The sequence below is a fragment of the Excalfactoria chinensis genome, chromosome 3 (assembly GCF_039878825.1).
Source record: "Excalfactoria chinensis isolate bCotChi1 chromosome 3, bCotChi1.hap2, whole genome shotgun sequence".
Lineage (NCBI taxonomy): Eukaryota > Metazoa > Chordata > Aves > Galliformes > Phasianidae > Excalfactoria > Excalfactoria chinensis.
In genome coordinates, this window is record NC_092827.1 from 67820290 (window position 1) to 67838502 (window position 18213).

Here is an 18213-nt window from a genome sequence, read left to right on the forward strand (position 1 = left end):
AACGTTATTCTTTTTTGTGTGTCTGACCAAGCTTTACAACACTCTGTGATCCCTATTTTTTGTGGATGCATGTAGGACCCAAACTAAGTTCTCTCGTACGCTAATACACACTTTACATGCATTTCTATGGAGCAACTGTTTTGGCTTCAGGCCTAGAATGGCAATGTTCTCATAGCGTGCAATGGCTTGGGAAATTAATTCTCTACGAATCTGGGAGTATATAACATAATAAAAGTACAAAATGATTTTCTGTCTTTTCAGCCTACTTATTTGATAGGCACAAAGAAACACTGCTATCTTTAATTTCTGTATTCATTAATTCACTGAATGGAGAATTGGGGAATTGTGCCTTCAGATGTCTTTGCCCTCGGTCCTGGGTGTTTAATTTGAAACACCTTCCTATTGCAATGATAATGAGCAACTCTCAAACTTTTCATGCGGGAACAAAGGCAACTGTAGTCAGAAAAAGGAGACGGTACCAAAGTTGTAAAAACTATGCTTCTTCTGCACTCTTTCTAATTAAAAAAAAGGGTACTCATCACCTGGTACGAGTTTAGGAGGTTATGATCTGAAGCAGCTCTTTTGGTAGTCGGGCTCCAGATGTCTTTCTAGCCTGCAAACAGAAGCACTTGATTGTTGCAGCATCAGTCACTTAGCCACGGGCATGGCTGCACTGCAGTACCCAAGCAGATTTTTAAATGACCTGCCATTGTGTGCGCATGATGGAATAAACAGTGCAAAAAGCAGCAATGCTCTATTCTCAGTGTAAATGGTTGTTATATATCATATATATGAAAAAGTGTCATTTGAACCGTTTCTACTGCAAGCTTCTTTAGAACTCTATCAAAAGTATGGCATAAAATACAGAAAACGATTTATGGTGAGGATTCAGTGCCTTCCTTCTATATGTTATATGTTCCTCACCAGCCTTAGAGGAAAGAAAAACAACAACATTGTTTCTGTATGTGGAAAACAACACTACTGAAAACAAAACAAAAACAACAATAACCAAAACCTCAAGGGAAAGCGGCTGTGTGCAGTGGTTTGGTGTTTTTGTTTTTCCTCTAGAGGATCCAAGAGCCTGCTATTAATCTAGCTTGTTTTTCCCCTCCTGTCTATACCATTTATGTTTTCTGCCCAATCCACTCCACTACCATATTTGTAAGAGATGTCATTAATTTACGTGCCTTGCCTGATTTGCACTGATTGTGTTGATGTGACAACCGAATGATTCTGGGAAGTTGTTAAATGGTTGTACCTGTTTTTCTGTATGCTGTTCAGAGCTTAATTATAAAGATTTAAATACAAAAGTGTTTTGGGAAGGAGCAAAGATTTTGTGTAAACAGAATGCCTCAAGTATGATTTTCTTGCTTTCCCTAGCGTTTTCAGGCTGTGGGCTATGAGGATATATGTTGATTCTTTTTCCAGGTTTACCTCTCTCAGTGCTCATTATGGCTTGTTGGTACAGGTTAAGTGTAAATTTAATAAGAAAATGCTTCTCAAACTTATAACTGTAGCTGTGCTAGACTGTGGCTGGCATGGAAAGGGCTGTGTACCTTTAACCAAATTCTTGTAACAGTAAAAACTATTAATGTCCTTTGAATGCATGCCTGCCTTTCTGAAATATTTTGGCAAAAGATGTAGATTCATTATGAAAAGTAATTGGCTTTTAAAATAAAACTATCCTAGTAAGAACTTATTTGGTGCGTGAAGGCATTTTATATGTGGTATAAGGTTTTTTTTTTTTTCCCCACTCCTCCCACTTGTAATATGGACGCTTCTGAAAATGCAAACATCTGTGTTTGCATTTTAGATAAGCTTAAATTATATAATTAATTAAATTATATTTTAATTAAACTTCATTGGTTGCATTTGAGCACAGTTCTCTGTGCCTTATTGTGAATATTCTTGACCTGAAATATTCATTTCACTTTTTGTTTGCATACGGAAATTCTGGATGTGCTCTGTGTAAGACTTGTATAGGCAAAAGCTTAAGTGTTCTAACGAACAGAATATTGAGTTAGAATGGGATCAGAAGTAGATGTTAGGTTGACAGAATCCTATAATAATCCTTGCTTGGAAAAGGGTAATAAAGATCCTATGATCGCACAATCTGTTTTGCTTTTCAAGAAAAACTGTTTGTTATCCCTTGTAAATGTTTGGACTAAAGCCATTCCTGGCTCAAGTAGCTGCAGTTCAGCTGACTTCCTAGTAGGTCTGTCTGCTTAACAAACATGGGGTTTAATTATCAAAACTGGGTTGTTCTAGTGAGGTGGTAGTAATTCTGTAAATGTATGTTATATAGAGATTAATAGAATGTAATTTCTATTTAACTTTTTTCAATGCATAGGTAAAATCCATCATATTACGGATTCAGAGGCTTCAGCAGAAAGCAATAGAAGCGGATGACTATGATAGAGGTGAGAGTTGCTCCCTCCTGCCTCCCCTGAATCATGCTGCTCTCTCTCATTCCACTCCTCCCCCAATTAATTTTATCATGTATTTGTTACGCTGCTGTGGCTGGATACGGAAGATGAGTTCAATGAACTCTATTGTTCATTCTGTAATGTGGCAGGAAACAAATTAAAGAGAGAAGTAGGTCAGCAGCAGGTAGCAACAGTTTTTATTTTCTTGAGCCACATTACCATGTGGGAAGGTTGAAATACGAATAGCCACCATCTGGATCAGCTGTTTTGAAGCAGCATGACTTTAAAAAATACGGAAATGAATTAAAGCTTTGAAAAGGGAAAGGACGGGCCCTGGCTGCTGACAGGGTGTGATTTGTTGCTTGCCACATTTAGTCATGACACTACTGCAGAGCTCTAACACAGAAAAATGAGGTCAGTAGCTATAATAAAAGTGAATGATACTGTCCTGTGGGATTAACTTGGTGTCCACTGAGTTGAATGAAAACCACCTAAAGAATGATGATATAGCTGGTGTTGAGTGTCTATATTTGAATAGTGCTTTTTCTCTTCAGATGGATTGACACTTCTGATAAGCTGTGTATGTTAATAATTAGAGCATCTATTAACATCTCAGGTTTCTTATTATTTCCTGGTATGGTAGTCTGTGTTCAGATAATCATATTTTGACAGTCTTGAAGTTTCATCCTAGATGAAATTCTTCCCAATAGATTTATCTTTGTTTGGAAAGTACTGAGAGTGTTTCAGTAAGTTGCATTGATAATTCAGAGAATACAGGTGGTAAAATCCGGTTTTAAACTCCCTCTCCATATTTTTTCCTCCATTTTTGGGAATGGAGAACAGACCAACTTGCAGCTTTCCTATCAAAATTAATGTTTTAAGCTGTGCAGTTTTACCATAGGGTTTGAAGGATATGGGAGGGAGGCAACACAATTAAGGCAACTCAAATGTGTTTTAATAGTATCTGGGGAGTAGGTGGTTCTCTTGGCCTCTCAAAGCCTTGTCAGTATGGAAAGTCTGCCACTTTTGCAAGTCATTCTTCTAGTATGTTATTCTAGTATATTCTTTAGCTATGTTATCAGCCGAGCATATTGTAGATGTTCACTGGTTTAATCTCTGTCAAACTGAATAGACCTTATTGATATGTGTTTTACCTGTGCTACGCTTACTACTCTTTAATTGCCTTTTGATTGAGTTCCTGATAAGAAACTTTCTGACAACTGTGTGCTAAGTGCATGTGGTTCCTTCAGTTTTTTAGCCAGAATTCACTGAGTGCTCATCTAATTCAATTAAAACCAACCAAACAGAAAAACATACCAGACTTCAGATCTGCATGTAATGCTCTGTAGTTGTAGACCATGTAGGAAAATGGTGACTTGTCTCTCTTTGCACAGAGGATTCTTGGGTAGTCTCCCTGGTTGCTAGTCTATCTATTCAAAATTGGACTACCTTCCCGTTATCCCTGATCTTATCAATGACCCTTTCCAGTTTCCACCCCGATTCTCACACAGGTATCATGGAGGGCAGTTTGCAGCCTTCTCTTCATTCCCCTCAGGAAAATGGATTGGATGAAAACTGATGTCATTGGATGCTATAAGCAAAGCTTACACAGAACAAAAGCTGGACTAGAACAAAGGCAAAGAGGAGCATTTGAGGGTGGAGTTGCTCTCTTTTTGCTGAGGCTGGCTCCTATGGGCAGAAAGCATTTGTTATGTGGTTGGATACTGAGGCACCTGGAAGATTTTTGTGTTACTGCACCTATGGAAGATGGAACTTCATCTTAATTCTCCTGGAAAATGCCATGTTAGTGTGTAATATGTGACTGCGTATCCTTAATTTTCTTCTCAGCTTTGAGTCCTTGACCTACTTTCTGTCTTACTGGTCTTTGTTCCTCTTCTCATAGAATCGTCAGCCATTTTTGTGTGTGAAAATACTTTTCATTATTATACTGACATCTGAACTGACTTCCTGAGTTTGTTCTTCTGTGAAACATAGGCTGATTATCTCCAGGGAAAGTCATATATGGAAAAGTAGTGCTGCAAGAAGAATTGGAGCTGTGACACTTCCTTTTCCTGAGCTTTCCACCTTTGCGTTTAGAACTAAAGAGCCCCTGCTCTTGCAAGAGTACAAAGATTTGTGTGGTGTAAAAGTGTAGTTTGAAAGCTTATTATGGAGCTTACAGATTGGCCCGGTACCAATTTCTGTTCAGCTGAAATCTGTAATTAGCCTTCTTTAAAGAGATTTTATTGCCAAATACTGCTATCAGGGAATGAAACAGCTAAATGTGCTCAGCTACTATGTGCACTATGAATGGAAATTTATTATCAGAGAGCAGAAGATACAGTATATGCAGAGGTCTGAGGACATTGTTCCTACTAATTAAAAAATACTATCCCTGTAATTTAGAGATTTTTCTTTGAATGTAGAGTGAGTTCTGCTCTCACTTCAGGACTGTTTTGAATCATGGTACTGCTGCATGCAGTGGTAGCCCATGTTTGGCTGATCTGGGAATGCTTGGAAGGAGGGAGGGGGATGTTCTGAATAGACTGCTGTGAAATGCTGTGTACATGGAAGAGGAAAGAAGAGGGAGGTGAAAGAGGGACACAGGTAGCTGTACTCCCAAATTGGAAAGTAAAGTGTTAACAAATTATCACTTGCAGTATGCTACTGCTTCAGTGGTTGAGGCTCTTGTGTAGATTTAACAACAGACAAGAATTCAACCCATTTTCTTACACCAACTCTTTACAAGCCACTGAGTTTTGCAGGATGGAAACTTTCTTTGTACAACAGTTCAACAGGAAGGAGCTCTGTTACATTTGGAGGACCTGAACTGTTTTTTGCTGTCTGTTCCTGAAAATGTAGCATCTTGAAGTCAGATATCTGTATGTCAATGCCTTCTTGCTCTCCAGAGCTTTGTGAAAGTTGCCACAGTTTCTAGTGAATCTTGAATCTGAAGTGCAAGTAAAATGGTAGCCCTACAGACAAGGAGAAGTAGTGCACTGTATTTTTCCCCCTTATGGTACAAGAGGAAGAAAAGACTCAGAAATAACAGGAAGCTTTTATTTTTTTGTATGGGGTGTTTGGAGTCACAACCCTCCATTGCCTGCAGGAGTCATGAGAGCTTGTTTAAATGCTGTAAGCCTCAGCTTCCTCCACTCAAGCTTAGGTGGAGTGCAGCAGGAATGCCTTTGCCATTGCTTGTGTTCTGTGCCTTCTTGAAGTCTCCCTGTGGTTGGGGGAGTTTAACCAGTCATCCAAATAAGTGCAGTTTATTCCCATACTTTCTGGCAGTGCTGTGTGTTTGCAACCTGAAAGTGGTAGAGGCTCATCTGGGGTAGAGGCTGCCCTCCTGTCCCACATCTGCTCCTCTGCTGGAGGTCGCCAAGTGAGAGCGGTGCTGTGAGACTTGCAGGATGCCACCAAGCCCCTGTCTTCCTGCTTGGTGACCGTGTGCTGTTTAAACACAGATATTTCTTGTTTGTGTCAAATACATATACAAAGAGATGAACGTCATCGTCAGTCCTCATGTAATTTTGATAGGAGACATTAGGGTTTTTCTTTACTGCTCACTGTGCCTCTGGGTGACTAAATATCTGGAAGTAGCTTAGCTGCTTCTGTATTTACTCGTGGTCTCCTCTTGATGGCCACATCACTGTATATTTTCCAAGCAGGTACTACACCATGGGAACATGATAACAGCATTTTGCTTTGCGTAGTGTGTAGTAAAAATCAGGCTGTTCTCCAAGGATCACTTGGAATGTTGTCATGACTCATTATTCATGATGGAACTTGGCAACTCCAAGGTTAAACACGCTGCTGAATGCAGGAGGGGGAAAAAAAAGTATATTTTTGTATCTGTGAGAGCTGTGCTTGCAGTAGAAGCAAGATTTGCTCAGTGCAAATCTATTGCCCAGACATTTTAAAGCCCTTTTTCTGTTCTTTCCTGTGGTTCTTCAACTTTCCAAGTCTGCATGGTGCAGATGGCGGAAGGATTGGTGATCAAGTGTCAGAATTGATACTAGCTGCTGAGCTGCAGAACTGGCTCACATGGCCTGGTGTTACTTTAGATATAAGTTTGTATAGAATTACCATGTTTTCATTTTTAGGTTGGTCTTTCCAAATTTTTCTTTGTAGTTTGCAGTGGAGAAGTATTATTTTAGTAAATTTCTATTTCTAATCATAAGTTTTAAATATTTAAACCAATATGACTTTCAAGCAGGTGACTTGCTTTTTTTCTTCTTTTCTTTTTTGGTTAATAGAACTGTTTGTAGATGAGTTAGGTTGTACTTGAAATAAGATGTCTTGACAAGTGTTTTTTTTGATGGGCAGATAAATGGATGTGTGTTAGTTTAGTAAGAATGAGAATCATAGAATGGCTTGGGTTGGAGGGACATTAAAGACTATCCAATCCCTATATCCTGCTGTGGGCAGTGCTGCCACCCACCAGATCAGGCTGCCAAGGACCACATCCAGCCCGGCCTTAGATGCCTCCTATAGTTAGGGTAGCATGTACTTCTAGATGTAGAATCCTTAAACTTAACTGCGTGCTGAGAAAAGCATGAATTGAGAGGCTACTGATAAGGTAAAAGGTGGTGGATGCCTTTTGTTTGTTTGTTTTTAACTTTACTGGAATAAAGTTTTTAAGGGGGTGGGAGAAGGGCTCTCGCAAATTATCAGAACCAAATTTTCTTTGTATTAACTTGTTTATCCTGTCTTTCTCTGAAAAATTCACATAACCACCTAAAACCTTTTCTGAGGTTTATGGAAAGCAGGTGCTTATGTGAAGTGTAAATTAAATGTGATTTTCTATGCAACAGAAATGGTGAAAGCCTTGCAACTCTTCCAGCTTGTCTGAGTTTCTCTGTTTAAGACACCAGTCTGAAATGAAAGAGTGAAATGTTTTTTTTAAGGAAAATCCATATCCATTTATTATTTGTCATGTCTGTCTTTTTTTTTTTTTTTTTTTTTTTTTTATCACAGAGCTGAAAAAGGAATTGAACTGGTTACAATTTAAAGGTGTGAAACTCCTTATCATTCTGTCAGACAGCAGATATTGTTATGTTTTTTAGGAAGCGGTAGTATTTTATGGGTTTCTACTATGTCCTCTTTTAATCTTGGCCAGCATAAAGAGGTTCAGCTACATTTTGGGCTTCTGGAAGCTGTTTGAGTACAAGAAAATTGCTGAAGTTTTGGCATATCATGTGCTTGGAAGCTCTCTACTCCCAGCCATCTGCTGTCTAAAACTGACACCACAGGCTACCCCTCCTCTGATAGCAGGACTCTTTCTCAGTCCATGATGCAGCCAAGCTGTTCCCAGACAGCCTGGCTAGTCTTTTACAAACAAGCAACAAAGAAATCAGAACAAAATAAGCAGTTATGTGTAGTTGACTAGAGTCCTTACTGAAGTGCAGTTTAAGGCATGGAGTTCTGATGGGTGTAGCTCATGAGAAGTGTTTATATGCTATCTGGACAGTACCCACTGACTGAGTGACATGACTTTCTTGCTACCCAGCCCATCTGCTTACTTTTCACTTGCAAAAACATGCAGCTTTTTTTTTGTTTGTGTGCGTGTGTGTGTTCAGGACAGATTTATCTTTCCCTTCCTCTTTAGGAATATTAACTCCAAATAAGAAAGTTGTCATCCATTTGCAGTGTGACTCCCGGAGGCAGTACAACTATTAATTCAAGCAACAACTTGAAATTGATTTTGCCGCTCTTGTCTTACACTTCAGGTATACGCTTTTCAGGGGAGTAAAGAACTGCCTTCTATTTTCAATTATTGCCTGATTAATAGATAACTGAACGTGGACAGAAACTGCTAGATGGCACGGTAGCACAATTTCCATGTAATTGGTGTTAAAAAGATGCTGAATGACTGTAGCTACAACTTTGAAAGCAAATATGAAAGACTTCCAGTGCTAGTCCTCTGTGTGGAGCTGACAACACTCCTCGTTGATTGCTGGATATCTGGATGAATTTCTTAAGGTGCTTTTATTGGATATCTCTGTGGACCTTCCACTGCTTGTCAAACTCATCTGTGATGTGGGATTGCCTTGAGCCAATTAACTCGTCCCTTTTTCTGAGGTTTCCATTTGGTCCCTCCTTGCACATGTACCCAGATCAACTGACCACACTTGGGAGTATTCATAGCTGGGTAGGCATGTCTGACCACCAGGATACTTCCTTGTGCTACCTCTGTGTACGAGTTTTTGGATACTCCTTTATTATCTGTATCCTGTGGAAGGTAATAGATAGTTGAAGTAGTAAAAAGTGTTGGTTTTCTGATATTGTTAATTAAAAAAAAAAATAATTAAGTAGTGACAAGCACCAATGGAAACGTAAGGACAGGGAATTTCAAATTCCTACTGCTCTTGCACAATAACAGGCTTTGCAGAACACATTAAGAGTCTGAAGGCTGCCAGTGGGAGTGTACAAATGACCCCGCGTGCTGCAAGTTTAAACTTCTGCTGCTGCTACTATCCTATCAGTCTAGTGTTAGAATTTCTGCTTGATTTTGATTGTTTTGAGGGAGCTGTGGGGGGACTGGAACATCTCCATGCTTGTTAGGATTTTTAAGGTGTGAAAAATGAATTTAATGAGTTGGATTTGTTTGATGTATGGCAAATTTGAACAAAAAGCAAAGCAAGGTGCTATCAGCATAATTCAGATATGGTCATGGGACTAAGTAGGAATGGAGATGTACAACCTTTCCAAGTCTGGTTAGTTTGAATATGCTGTGGTACCATACGAAGCACCTGTTGTGTTGCACCAAAATGCTGGTGATGGTGGTGTAGAATAAAGCACTTGCAAGAAAAGTCTGAAGAAAAAGGCCTGGTTATAAATAGGTGAGTCTCTACAGTTTCTTTGTTCCTCATGATGTGCTGAGATATTTCTATGCTGTTCTAATGTCCAACTCTAAAACCTTGAACTTGTAGCAGAAGCAGAGTTAACATTGAGAATTACTAAATTATTTAAACTACAGATGATCTTGCCTCCAATCTCTGCCTCTGCCTGAACAAGCTTTTGAAAGGTGTGGTGCAAGTGCTAACTGCTGCGTCCTAAAGTGCTGTTGTGCAAGGCATGCAAGTGAAAGATCACAGGATTGATATAGATGAAACACCAAATGTGTAGAAGGTGGGTCATCAGCTGGAGGAGAGGCTTACTTTTTGGAATGGATTGCTGTTCTGAGATAATTGCCTTAACAGTGAGACTGAATGCCCAGCTGTTTCAATGAGAGCACTCACAGTAGAAGATAAGGTCTTCAGTCCCATGTGGAGCAGCTGCAAGCTTTAGGTATGGTTGTTTATAGCAAGAAGATGGTATTTCTTTCATCTGACCTTGCTGATGTTTCTTCTTCATATCTCCATCTTTCACATCATCATATATTTAGCTGCTGTGAATTTGGATTGTGTATATCAAGTCCCTGCATGCATTTGCCTCTGTTAGTTTGGTTCCTATAGGGGACAAATTGTTTTGTTGTCTGTTCATTGCAGCCACTTCATGTGCGAGACCAATGGCAGTCAGTGGAACACAACATTAAATGACTGTTGCTGATATGTTAAAATAAGCAAAAGAGGCATTTAGCCAAATGACCTCACAAGCCATTGGTCTGTCTATACTTACTGGCTCCAGTCCTGTTCTGAGTAGGTTGATAATGCCTTGGTTGGGCCTGGTGTTAAATGAATGTGAGGTTGATTTGAGAATTGAGGCCCTTCTTAGAAAAGAGAGGGGTCCTAAATTAGATTTGTGGCTTTGTAGGCATGTCTGTGGTGAAAAAGATGGCAGGATTTCAGTATTTCATGGGATTATGGGAAGTGTGGTTTAGCAGTGTGTTAAACCTGTGGAGTATAGTTCTAAATATAGTTAAGTTCCAGGTGGAAGCAACGTTTTATTTCCATCTTTTAATGATGTCTAAATTATAACACTCCATGTAGGCCTCAGGAAGAGAAGGAATGCAGATGAGCTGTAAGAAATTATCAGCATGGCTGAATTTTCTGGAAGAGCATAAGAGTTCAAAGAGCTTTAAAGGCTATAATAAATAGGACATACAGAATTTGTAAAGTGCGTGTGAATTCCTACTTGTTAGAGTTCATATATCTGAGGGTCTGTTTCTATCAAAAAATGGCATTCAAATACTTCGCTAAAAAGGTTGTTTTTTTTTCCCCCCCTGTTTGTTTTGACCATTGCCTGCTAAGTCTCAAGGGTACAGGTGACTGCTGGCACTGTCAAATGCTCCAGCATTAGTGGAATGACTTTTGGCTGCTCTGCACTAGGCTCTTCTCACTTTGATTCCCTAGTGACAGCAAGAACTTTCTCAGCAGAGTCTGCTGAAGTTATATGTCTGTTTTAATGATGACCATACAGAAATTCAGTGAGAGAAGGTCCCTGCTGCACACCATAATGCAGTGGACAGCCCACTAGCGGGGTTTATTGCAGAAAAAATCCTTCTCTGTCAAATACCATTCAAGGGAACTCAATCTGAGTAAGAGTCAGGCTGGTGAAGTTGGAAGTAGGAAGCTCAATAGCACGTAAATAATTCTTCTGAAGTCTTATTTTTTTCATGTTAAAGAAAGTAGCTCTGGCTACTTAAGGTTGCTACACTTATCCTGACCTTCTCCCAGTGCATACATCTGTTAGGCCAAATGCCGTGTTTCGTTATCCACAGACAGCAGATTCTCTGTGAGCTGCCATTTAAAGAGAGGAGAAAAATAACAGACCTCAGTGTGCAACAGTAATTAAAGGTAATTTGAAATAATATCTGTAAACTCAGCACCCAAATTCATAACTTAGTGCTGGGGTATAAGTTTGAAATATTTTAATTTGGTCTCTCGTTGCTGGAGAAAGTATTTTTGAGCAAGAGTGGAAATTGCCTAAATGTCCCCAGCCAAAAGTAGGCTTTGACAGTTGGTTATGCTGGTGCCATCTGAGCAGGAAGGTTCAGGAGTTGTCTGCCTCTCAGAACCTACAGGGAGGAGCATCTAGAGTTTAAAATAGGTAAATATAAGTGTCTGACAGGAACAAATAGTCTTTGTTTCTCCCTGCCATTCTATTTGTGCTAATACCAAACTTGTTCATTTTTTTAATTTAGGAAAACAGTGTTTTACCTTCTTGTCATGTACGTGCAATTCTGTTCATTGGTTGAACATGACATTCTGTGCAAGAGATGTTAGAGATGCTTCTCTTCCTTTTACTTGCTTTCCAAATATTTAGGCTATACTTACATGTAGGTGTTGTACTAACTACTCTGTTCAGTCTGAACCTTTTTTTGGGAAGCCTTATGTGTTCAGCAAAGCTATTTCATTGCTATTCTCTCAGGAAAAAATTCACTTTCCTTTTAAATTGAACAACAAGAAGGTAAGACTACATGTCTCTGAACAGCTCTCTAATGACTCCCCAGTGTAAGCAGCTAAGAGTTATTTAGAAGCAGACCTGGTAGCAAAGCAGCAGAGCTGTATTTCACTCTGCCTTTTCTCATGGAATTCTTCCTTGTTGAATATAAGTGGGAAAAATACTGTGTCTCAAAAGTGAAAATGAGGGTGTTTGTTTTTTGCTTGTAGAGGTACCAAGAAAATTCTGCTTTTGATCAGATGAGGAGGAAAGTGAATCCAGTTCCCATCCAAGTCGGAGCTCAGTTATTTGATGGCTACTGGAGATGTAGGTTGTATAATGGCCAGGGTTGTTTGTGAGGGATTCATGGCCTGCCTGGATTGCTGGACAAGCATCCCTTGGGTTACAGTTTTTAAGGAAGTAAACTAGTACTCTGACTCAACAAGCCAGTGCAAGAGTTTCTTATGCTTCCATGTATGTTCCTGTAGAGCCTGTGCTATTGGTGATGTCAGGCCTTGTTTCCTTGCTTTTTTTGAGTGTAAGCAGCAACATCACATCCATTTAGAGACTATCTGCCTTACATGCTGTGCCTACTTTAATTTGTCTACATGCCCTTTCTTCATTGCTTTAATTTTATAGGGAATAAGTGCTTAACAGAAACTGCTTGTGAAGTGCCTCTAATTATCCTTCAGAATGAATGCTGTTAAGAGGAACTAATGAAGAACCAAAATGGTCATCTACAAAATCAATTTTTATTTCAGAAGTTAGAAGGATTGGAAAATTAGTTCCTCTGAGAGTCTTACTCTCTTTGCTCCCACAAACATTCTCTTTTCAAAGAGTCAGCCTTTACTATATTTATGTTAGAAAATCTAAGTGAGCTCTTAGAGTTCTCCTGAGTTCTCTGTGCATGCACACTCTATCCAAGTTACTTCTTTCCATAGCAAGTGTATCAGGCCAGTGGTTTGTGTACTTGTCCCACTGCTGCAGCACAGAGCCTAGATCTTGCAGAATTCTTAACCGATATGCTTTGTGTATTTTTTTTTTTCTTTCAGATCCCTCTTCCTACTCCCCTCTATGTAAAGCAGATTCCTGTGGGATTCATATTTCTCAGTCTAAGAAAGTCTGATAACTCCTCTGTTTTGTGGATGTTTGGTGGCTCTGAATTGTTTAGTTGATGCCTATTAGTTTTAAGGCACATCTTCCTTCTCATACTTTTTCAAGATCTTAATTTCTTTCCCCTCACCATTACAAAGATATACTGTATGTCCACCGAAATTTGCCAAAATATTTTATATATATATATATATATATATATATAATTCAAAGAAATATTACTAAATTTTATCTGTGGTATTTTTAAATACCTTGGGAAGGATACAGAAAGTATTTTTACAGCCCTGGTGGGCAGTGGGAAAGGCTACCTATGCTGAGAGATACTGCATAACCTTTGGGAAAAATCAAGAAAACAGTGTGAAGTATTAGGTTTTTATTCAGTTCTCATCTGTAGGCCAATTGACTCTTGTCAGCTGGAGTTCCTCTTTAAAGTACAGAGCACAAACCCATCATCTCAGCTTCTGAGCGAGTGGGTGGAAGGTACTGTGGCCAGCTAAAGGGCACAGGTCTTTGATGCAAAGGGGAGCAAAGCAACAGCACAAACCTACTTGCAGAAGGGAGGGTCAGAGACAGTGGTGTTGATATTCTGCTCAGCTAAGGTTAACTAACTGCCTGAGATCTCTAATAAAGGTTAGGGTGGAGCTGCAGCAGTGTTTAGTTCTAGTCAGAGAATGTTCTGTTTGGGAGCTCAGGTAGGTTCAAATAGTTTAAAGGTTAACTTAATCACTGCCAGCTCCTGTTGAATTAATTACTATCCTACCTGTCAGTGAAGAGGCCAGTTTGACCTCCACTACTGATTTGAAGAACATTCTATGGATTTAAGAATTACTTAGTTGTGTTTAGTGTCTCTCTGTCTGTGCAGAGTATTTGTGTGGGCAGTGCTTTTGCAGTGTATGGCTTTCCCCATAGGTATGTGTTGCTGCTTGCTTCCTCACTACTTGGTAACTTCTAAACGTAGGCAGCTTCGTGCTAGTGAAATGGGTGTGCATAACAACAATGAGAAAGGGAACGTTAATTTCCAGGTTAAAAGCAGTGGGAAATGTATTGGTCAGAACATCTGTCCTTGTATAAAGTTTTTATTTATGGGCTTTTGCATGTGTTTGTTTAGAAGTGTGTTACCTGGTACTCTGTGCTGGTGAAGGGTTGACAAGTGGTTCCTTCTTTACTGCCTTGGCTTTGACAGGGCTGAGTTGACCAGGTTCTTACTGTGCAATCCAGCACTAGCAGATGCTCTTTTAAAACGACGGTTTCCAGTCTGCCAGGCACGAGAACTGTGCTTGAAGAAAAGAGTACAACCTGCATGTACAGGATGCTATGATGAACTTTGGTGTCTGGAAGGCAGGAAACTTACTTTCCTGCTCTTATGTCATTTTTTCCCTCTGCCTTATGACATTAAGATTTTTCCTGGCAGTAACTTTTCCCTGCACTTTAGGAACATGCAAGTGCCTTTCAGTTCCTACTCTGAGTTCTTGCATCATCTTCTTCTGGGCTCTTGGCATGCCTTCATTCAGCCAGCAGTCTTCCTTAGTCTGCACTACTGCTGTCTCCTGCTGCGTGGGAATTAGATTTGCTTCTCAGCTGGTAATTGTGGTCATCTGAGGGTGGTAGTTGATAGCTGCTGCAATGAACTTCACTGATAGTAGCTGTCTTCGGAGCTGCAGAACTGGTACAAAAATAGTCAGTCTGTCTCCTAGTAATCTGAAATCAAGGCATGGGCGAGATGACAGGCGCATCTTCCTTCTCCTTCACTTGATGAGTTAGTTTTCATTAGACTGGAAAGCTATTGACCTTTTTACTACCAGATTCTGTTCTTCTGCCTTCCTTTGTATTTGCCATAGTGCCCATAGCACTGAGGAACAATCATGCTGGAGGCCAAGCCACTGTGCTCTTTGATGCTGGAAGGAGTTTCTAATGGTATATCTGTTTGCATCAGTTAAGCTCCGGTGATTCACATTCCCCTGAAAACTACTGAAAAGGATTTGGGTGATGGCAATGCATGCTTCTGTGTGATGTTTTTTCTGCTAGCCAAGAATATCTTGAGTCAGATTCTATAGGCTATCCTCAGTCTCTAATGAAGTTTCATGTCCCAGAAGTTTCAAGCCTTTACATGTGATTGCAGAGTAAGAGTATTAGCAGTACCCCTCTTTTAGATTTCCTCCTGCTTACTGCTACCTCCTAGCTGAACTTCTCACATCAGTTCACATTCTGTCAGACTCGTCAGCTTTTGTGTTCTCTGCCATGCCTTTTAGTTCAGCTGGGAACATTTGCATCTTCTTAATCATATGCATCAATGTTCCTTTTTTTCCATGTTTCTCTATTTCTAGTAGTCCCTTGAATTTACAATCTTCCTGACTCTACTACCTATAGGAAACTTCCAGATGGCCTTCAGTATCGGGAGTGGAACAGAAAGAAAAATAAGTAACTTAATGAGTCAGGTTAGGTAAAAATGAGGAGTTATTTGAATTCCAAAGATAAATTTTTGAAGTGGGAATGTCTGAATTGGAGAAGAGGCATTTTTGTTACTTGCATAAGATTTGCTTTGAGAATTTTATGCTAATTCTCCTACCTAATAACAGGGGAGAAGGTGAATATAAATTAGAATGATGACTGTGTAAATTTAGCTGCATCAGGATGAACTTCTGTGGAATTTATTTGAAAAAAGTATGAAAATGGCTTTTGATCTTCAGTGAAGCTCAGAAAGAGGGACGTAAAGTAAATGTACAGAGGGAAATATTCCGTGGGAGGTTTCTGAAAGACTTACGTTCACACTTTCTTTGAAACTTTATACAAATTCCTTATGTATTTTGATATACACTTTTATATACTTGACTTATCACCTTTCACACCATGATTGTGGCTTCTGTTTAGGTTTGTTTAAAAACGTATTTTTGAGGAAGGTCTTGGAGACTTAGTATTCTGGATTTTATTTGAAGGTTTATTTCTCAAGACTCATGATAGCATAATTGTATTAACTATAGGCTATTACAGCCTTGTGATTTCTGGAACCCGATGAAGAAACTGTTTGGGTTTCCTGGCACTAAGAGTGCATGCAGTGTTCTGGAGATTGGCAGACTGCCCCTATATGCCTTTCTCTCCATCCTTAGCAATGTTGAAACAGCCAGTTGTCACTTCCGTAGGCTGTATCTTGTGCTAGATGGAGATGAGTCTGACCTAGTCTGTCAATTATTGTCACTAACAGTTTTTGATTCATCTGCTGGTGTGATGTTGCCATGTTGTGTTGTATATACATGTGCTGCTGGATTGTGCTTGGAAATGTATGAGATATGGTCTGTGAACTTTTCATTCCCTTATATATTAAAAGCCAAAGAAATTTATTCTTGATTTTAGGCCCTTATTATAACCACTCCAGGCTGCACACCTGAAGATCCTATTGGCGTCTGAAACTATCAGACTCCTTATGTTTAGATTATTAAATGTGAATTTTTAAGCCTTTACCTCTTCAGGTAGGAGAAAGCTGTCAAGGAGAAATTTTCTTTACATGATGGTGCACTCATTTGATGAATTTTCCAGGTGAACATAAGTTAACGTTTTCCAGAAGGGAGGTGGTGTTTTATGCAGTGGTAATGCAGTTACAATAAAACATCCATGTCTCAAGGGATATTCTTCAAATACAGAGCTATGTTAGGAAAAAAAACAAACAAAAAAACAAACAAAAAAAACAAAAAAAAAGCAATACAATTATTTCCTATCTTCCTTTCTGAACAGCTTGAAAAAAGAATACCGTTGAGACTAATTTTGTTTTCCTCTGGTTGTGCTTTACTGCAGCTGTTTGCAACCTAAAGTTATGAAACTGCCATCGTTCATAGTGCTTGTCACTGAAGACACCTACAGTTGCATTATGGCTTTCTAAGGTCTCGATAGTGTTGCTGTTGAGTATCTTTGAATAACTAGTAGAATTTGACATGCTTAGGAAACAAGCCAGAGGGTAAAGCAAGCATCACTTCCATTCTTTCACGTGGCAACTGAAGTGGCAGTGAAGAGGTTTGTGAAGAATGCCACCCCATCCCTTGGCCTGCATCCAACCTTCACTTCACTGTGGAAATGAAAGCCAATGAAAAGAGCTACAAGTTACTGTGCTGTTCTTTCTCTCTCTATTTTTCTTTTAAATTAAGAAAAATACTTGGAAAGAGAGAACTGGGTTTAACTGAAGAAAAAAGCATGCACAGGGTGCACAACAGCCTTTGGTAACATTCAGTAGGCATTGGGGAAATCTAGCAAGACCTAGGTAACTTTGCAAGCACTGGACGTCCAGATTTATCATAATCAGAGTGCTGACTGCATGCTGTGGTGAGAGAGATCCTTGGGGTTTTTGGCTTTAGAGTCTGGAGTGTAATTTTCCTAGTAGCTGCAAAATTTCTTTCAGACTCACCTTAATTGTGGTACAGGATCTGAATTTTATGCTATAGTGTTCAATTTTTAATCTTTCATTAATAATGAAGACTGAGAATATACTGAATTGTAAATGAGCCACCTTTGGACTGATGCAGTGAGATGAACAAGTATGGTTTCCTTTCCCTTATTTTCTGTCGTTGTGCAATGCAAGCTAGGCATTGTCCAGAGATGAGGGTTGTGCATTCAGCTACATTAGCTTGCTGTTCAACCTTACAACAGTAGATACAGTGTTTAATGGTATTTTAATGCATTAATTTGCGTATTATGACTTACCATGTTCCAAATAATAGGGCGATACTTTTTGGAGAAACAAACACTTTAGTGAAAGGGAATGAATTCTTATGCAGGAACAGAAGGCTATAAGGAAAAAAGTGCATTTCAACTTTTTAAAGTGTAAGACTATATGATCATACTTATGGATATTTTAACTGTAGGCAGGCTACTTTTATCTGCTTCAGACAAGATGCCCATAAAATGAGTACATGGCTTGTCATACTACAGGACTCAGAATTTTAGTTGGGCTTTAGCCCTTTGAACCATATAATGATTGAAGCTTTCGAGCAGTGTTACAACTAATACATACTAAGATTTTAATTTGTGGATTTTTCACAGAAAAGCTGTCCTCAAGGAATTCTGCATTCTATTTGCTGTACTTGTGAAAGCTGTAGAACCTCCAGGTTAAGCTTTTCTCATTAGGCTGTATGGGCCATAAGAAAACAACACTAATATTAGTATGTCACATCTTGGAAAAAATGAAGGACCCGAACAGCTTCTTTTCTTTCTTTTAAATCATGTAGATTGCAAGAAAGTTATTTTCTGTCCTAGCAGTTATTGGGTGGAGTGACCTTTATCAGCTTATGATATTGATGTAGTGGAAGGGACATTTTTCCACTTGACCTTTATAGAATGTGTCAGCTTGTCCTGTAGCACAAAA

The 18213-nt window shown here is 39.2% G+C and overlaps 1 protein-coding gene across 7 annotated transcripts in view; it reads left to right on the top strand.

Annotated features, from left to right (window-relative positions):
* Window positions 1–18213, top strand: part of DISC1 (DISC1 scaffold protein) — a 184279-nt gene that overhangs the window by 24541 nt on the left and 141525 nt on the right. For all 7 annotated transcript variants that reach the window (XM_072333836.1, XM_072333840.1, XM_072333833.1 and 4 more), the window contains exon 3: window positions 2351–2420. In XM_072333836.1, coding sequence (XP_072189937.1) covers window positions 2351–2420 — 70 coding nt within the window. The remainder of the gene's footprint in view (window positions 1–2350; window positions 2421–18213) is intronic.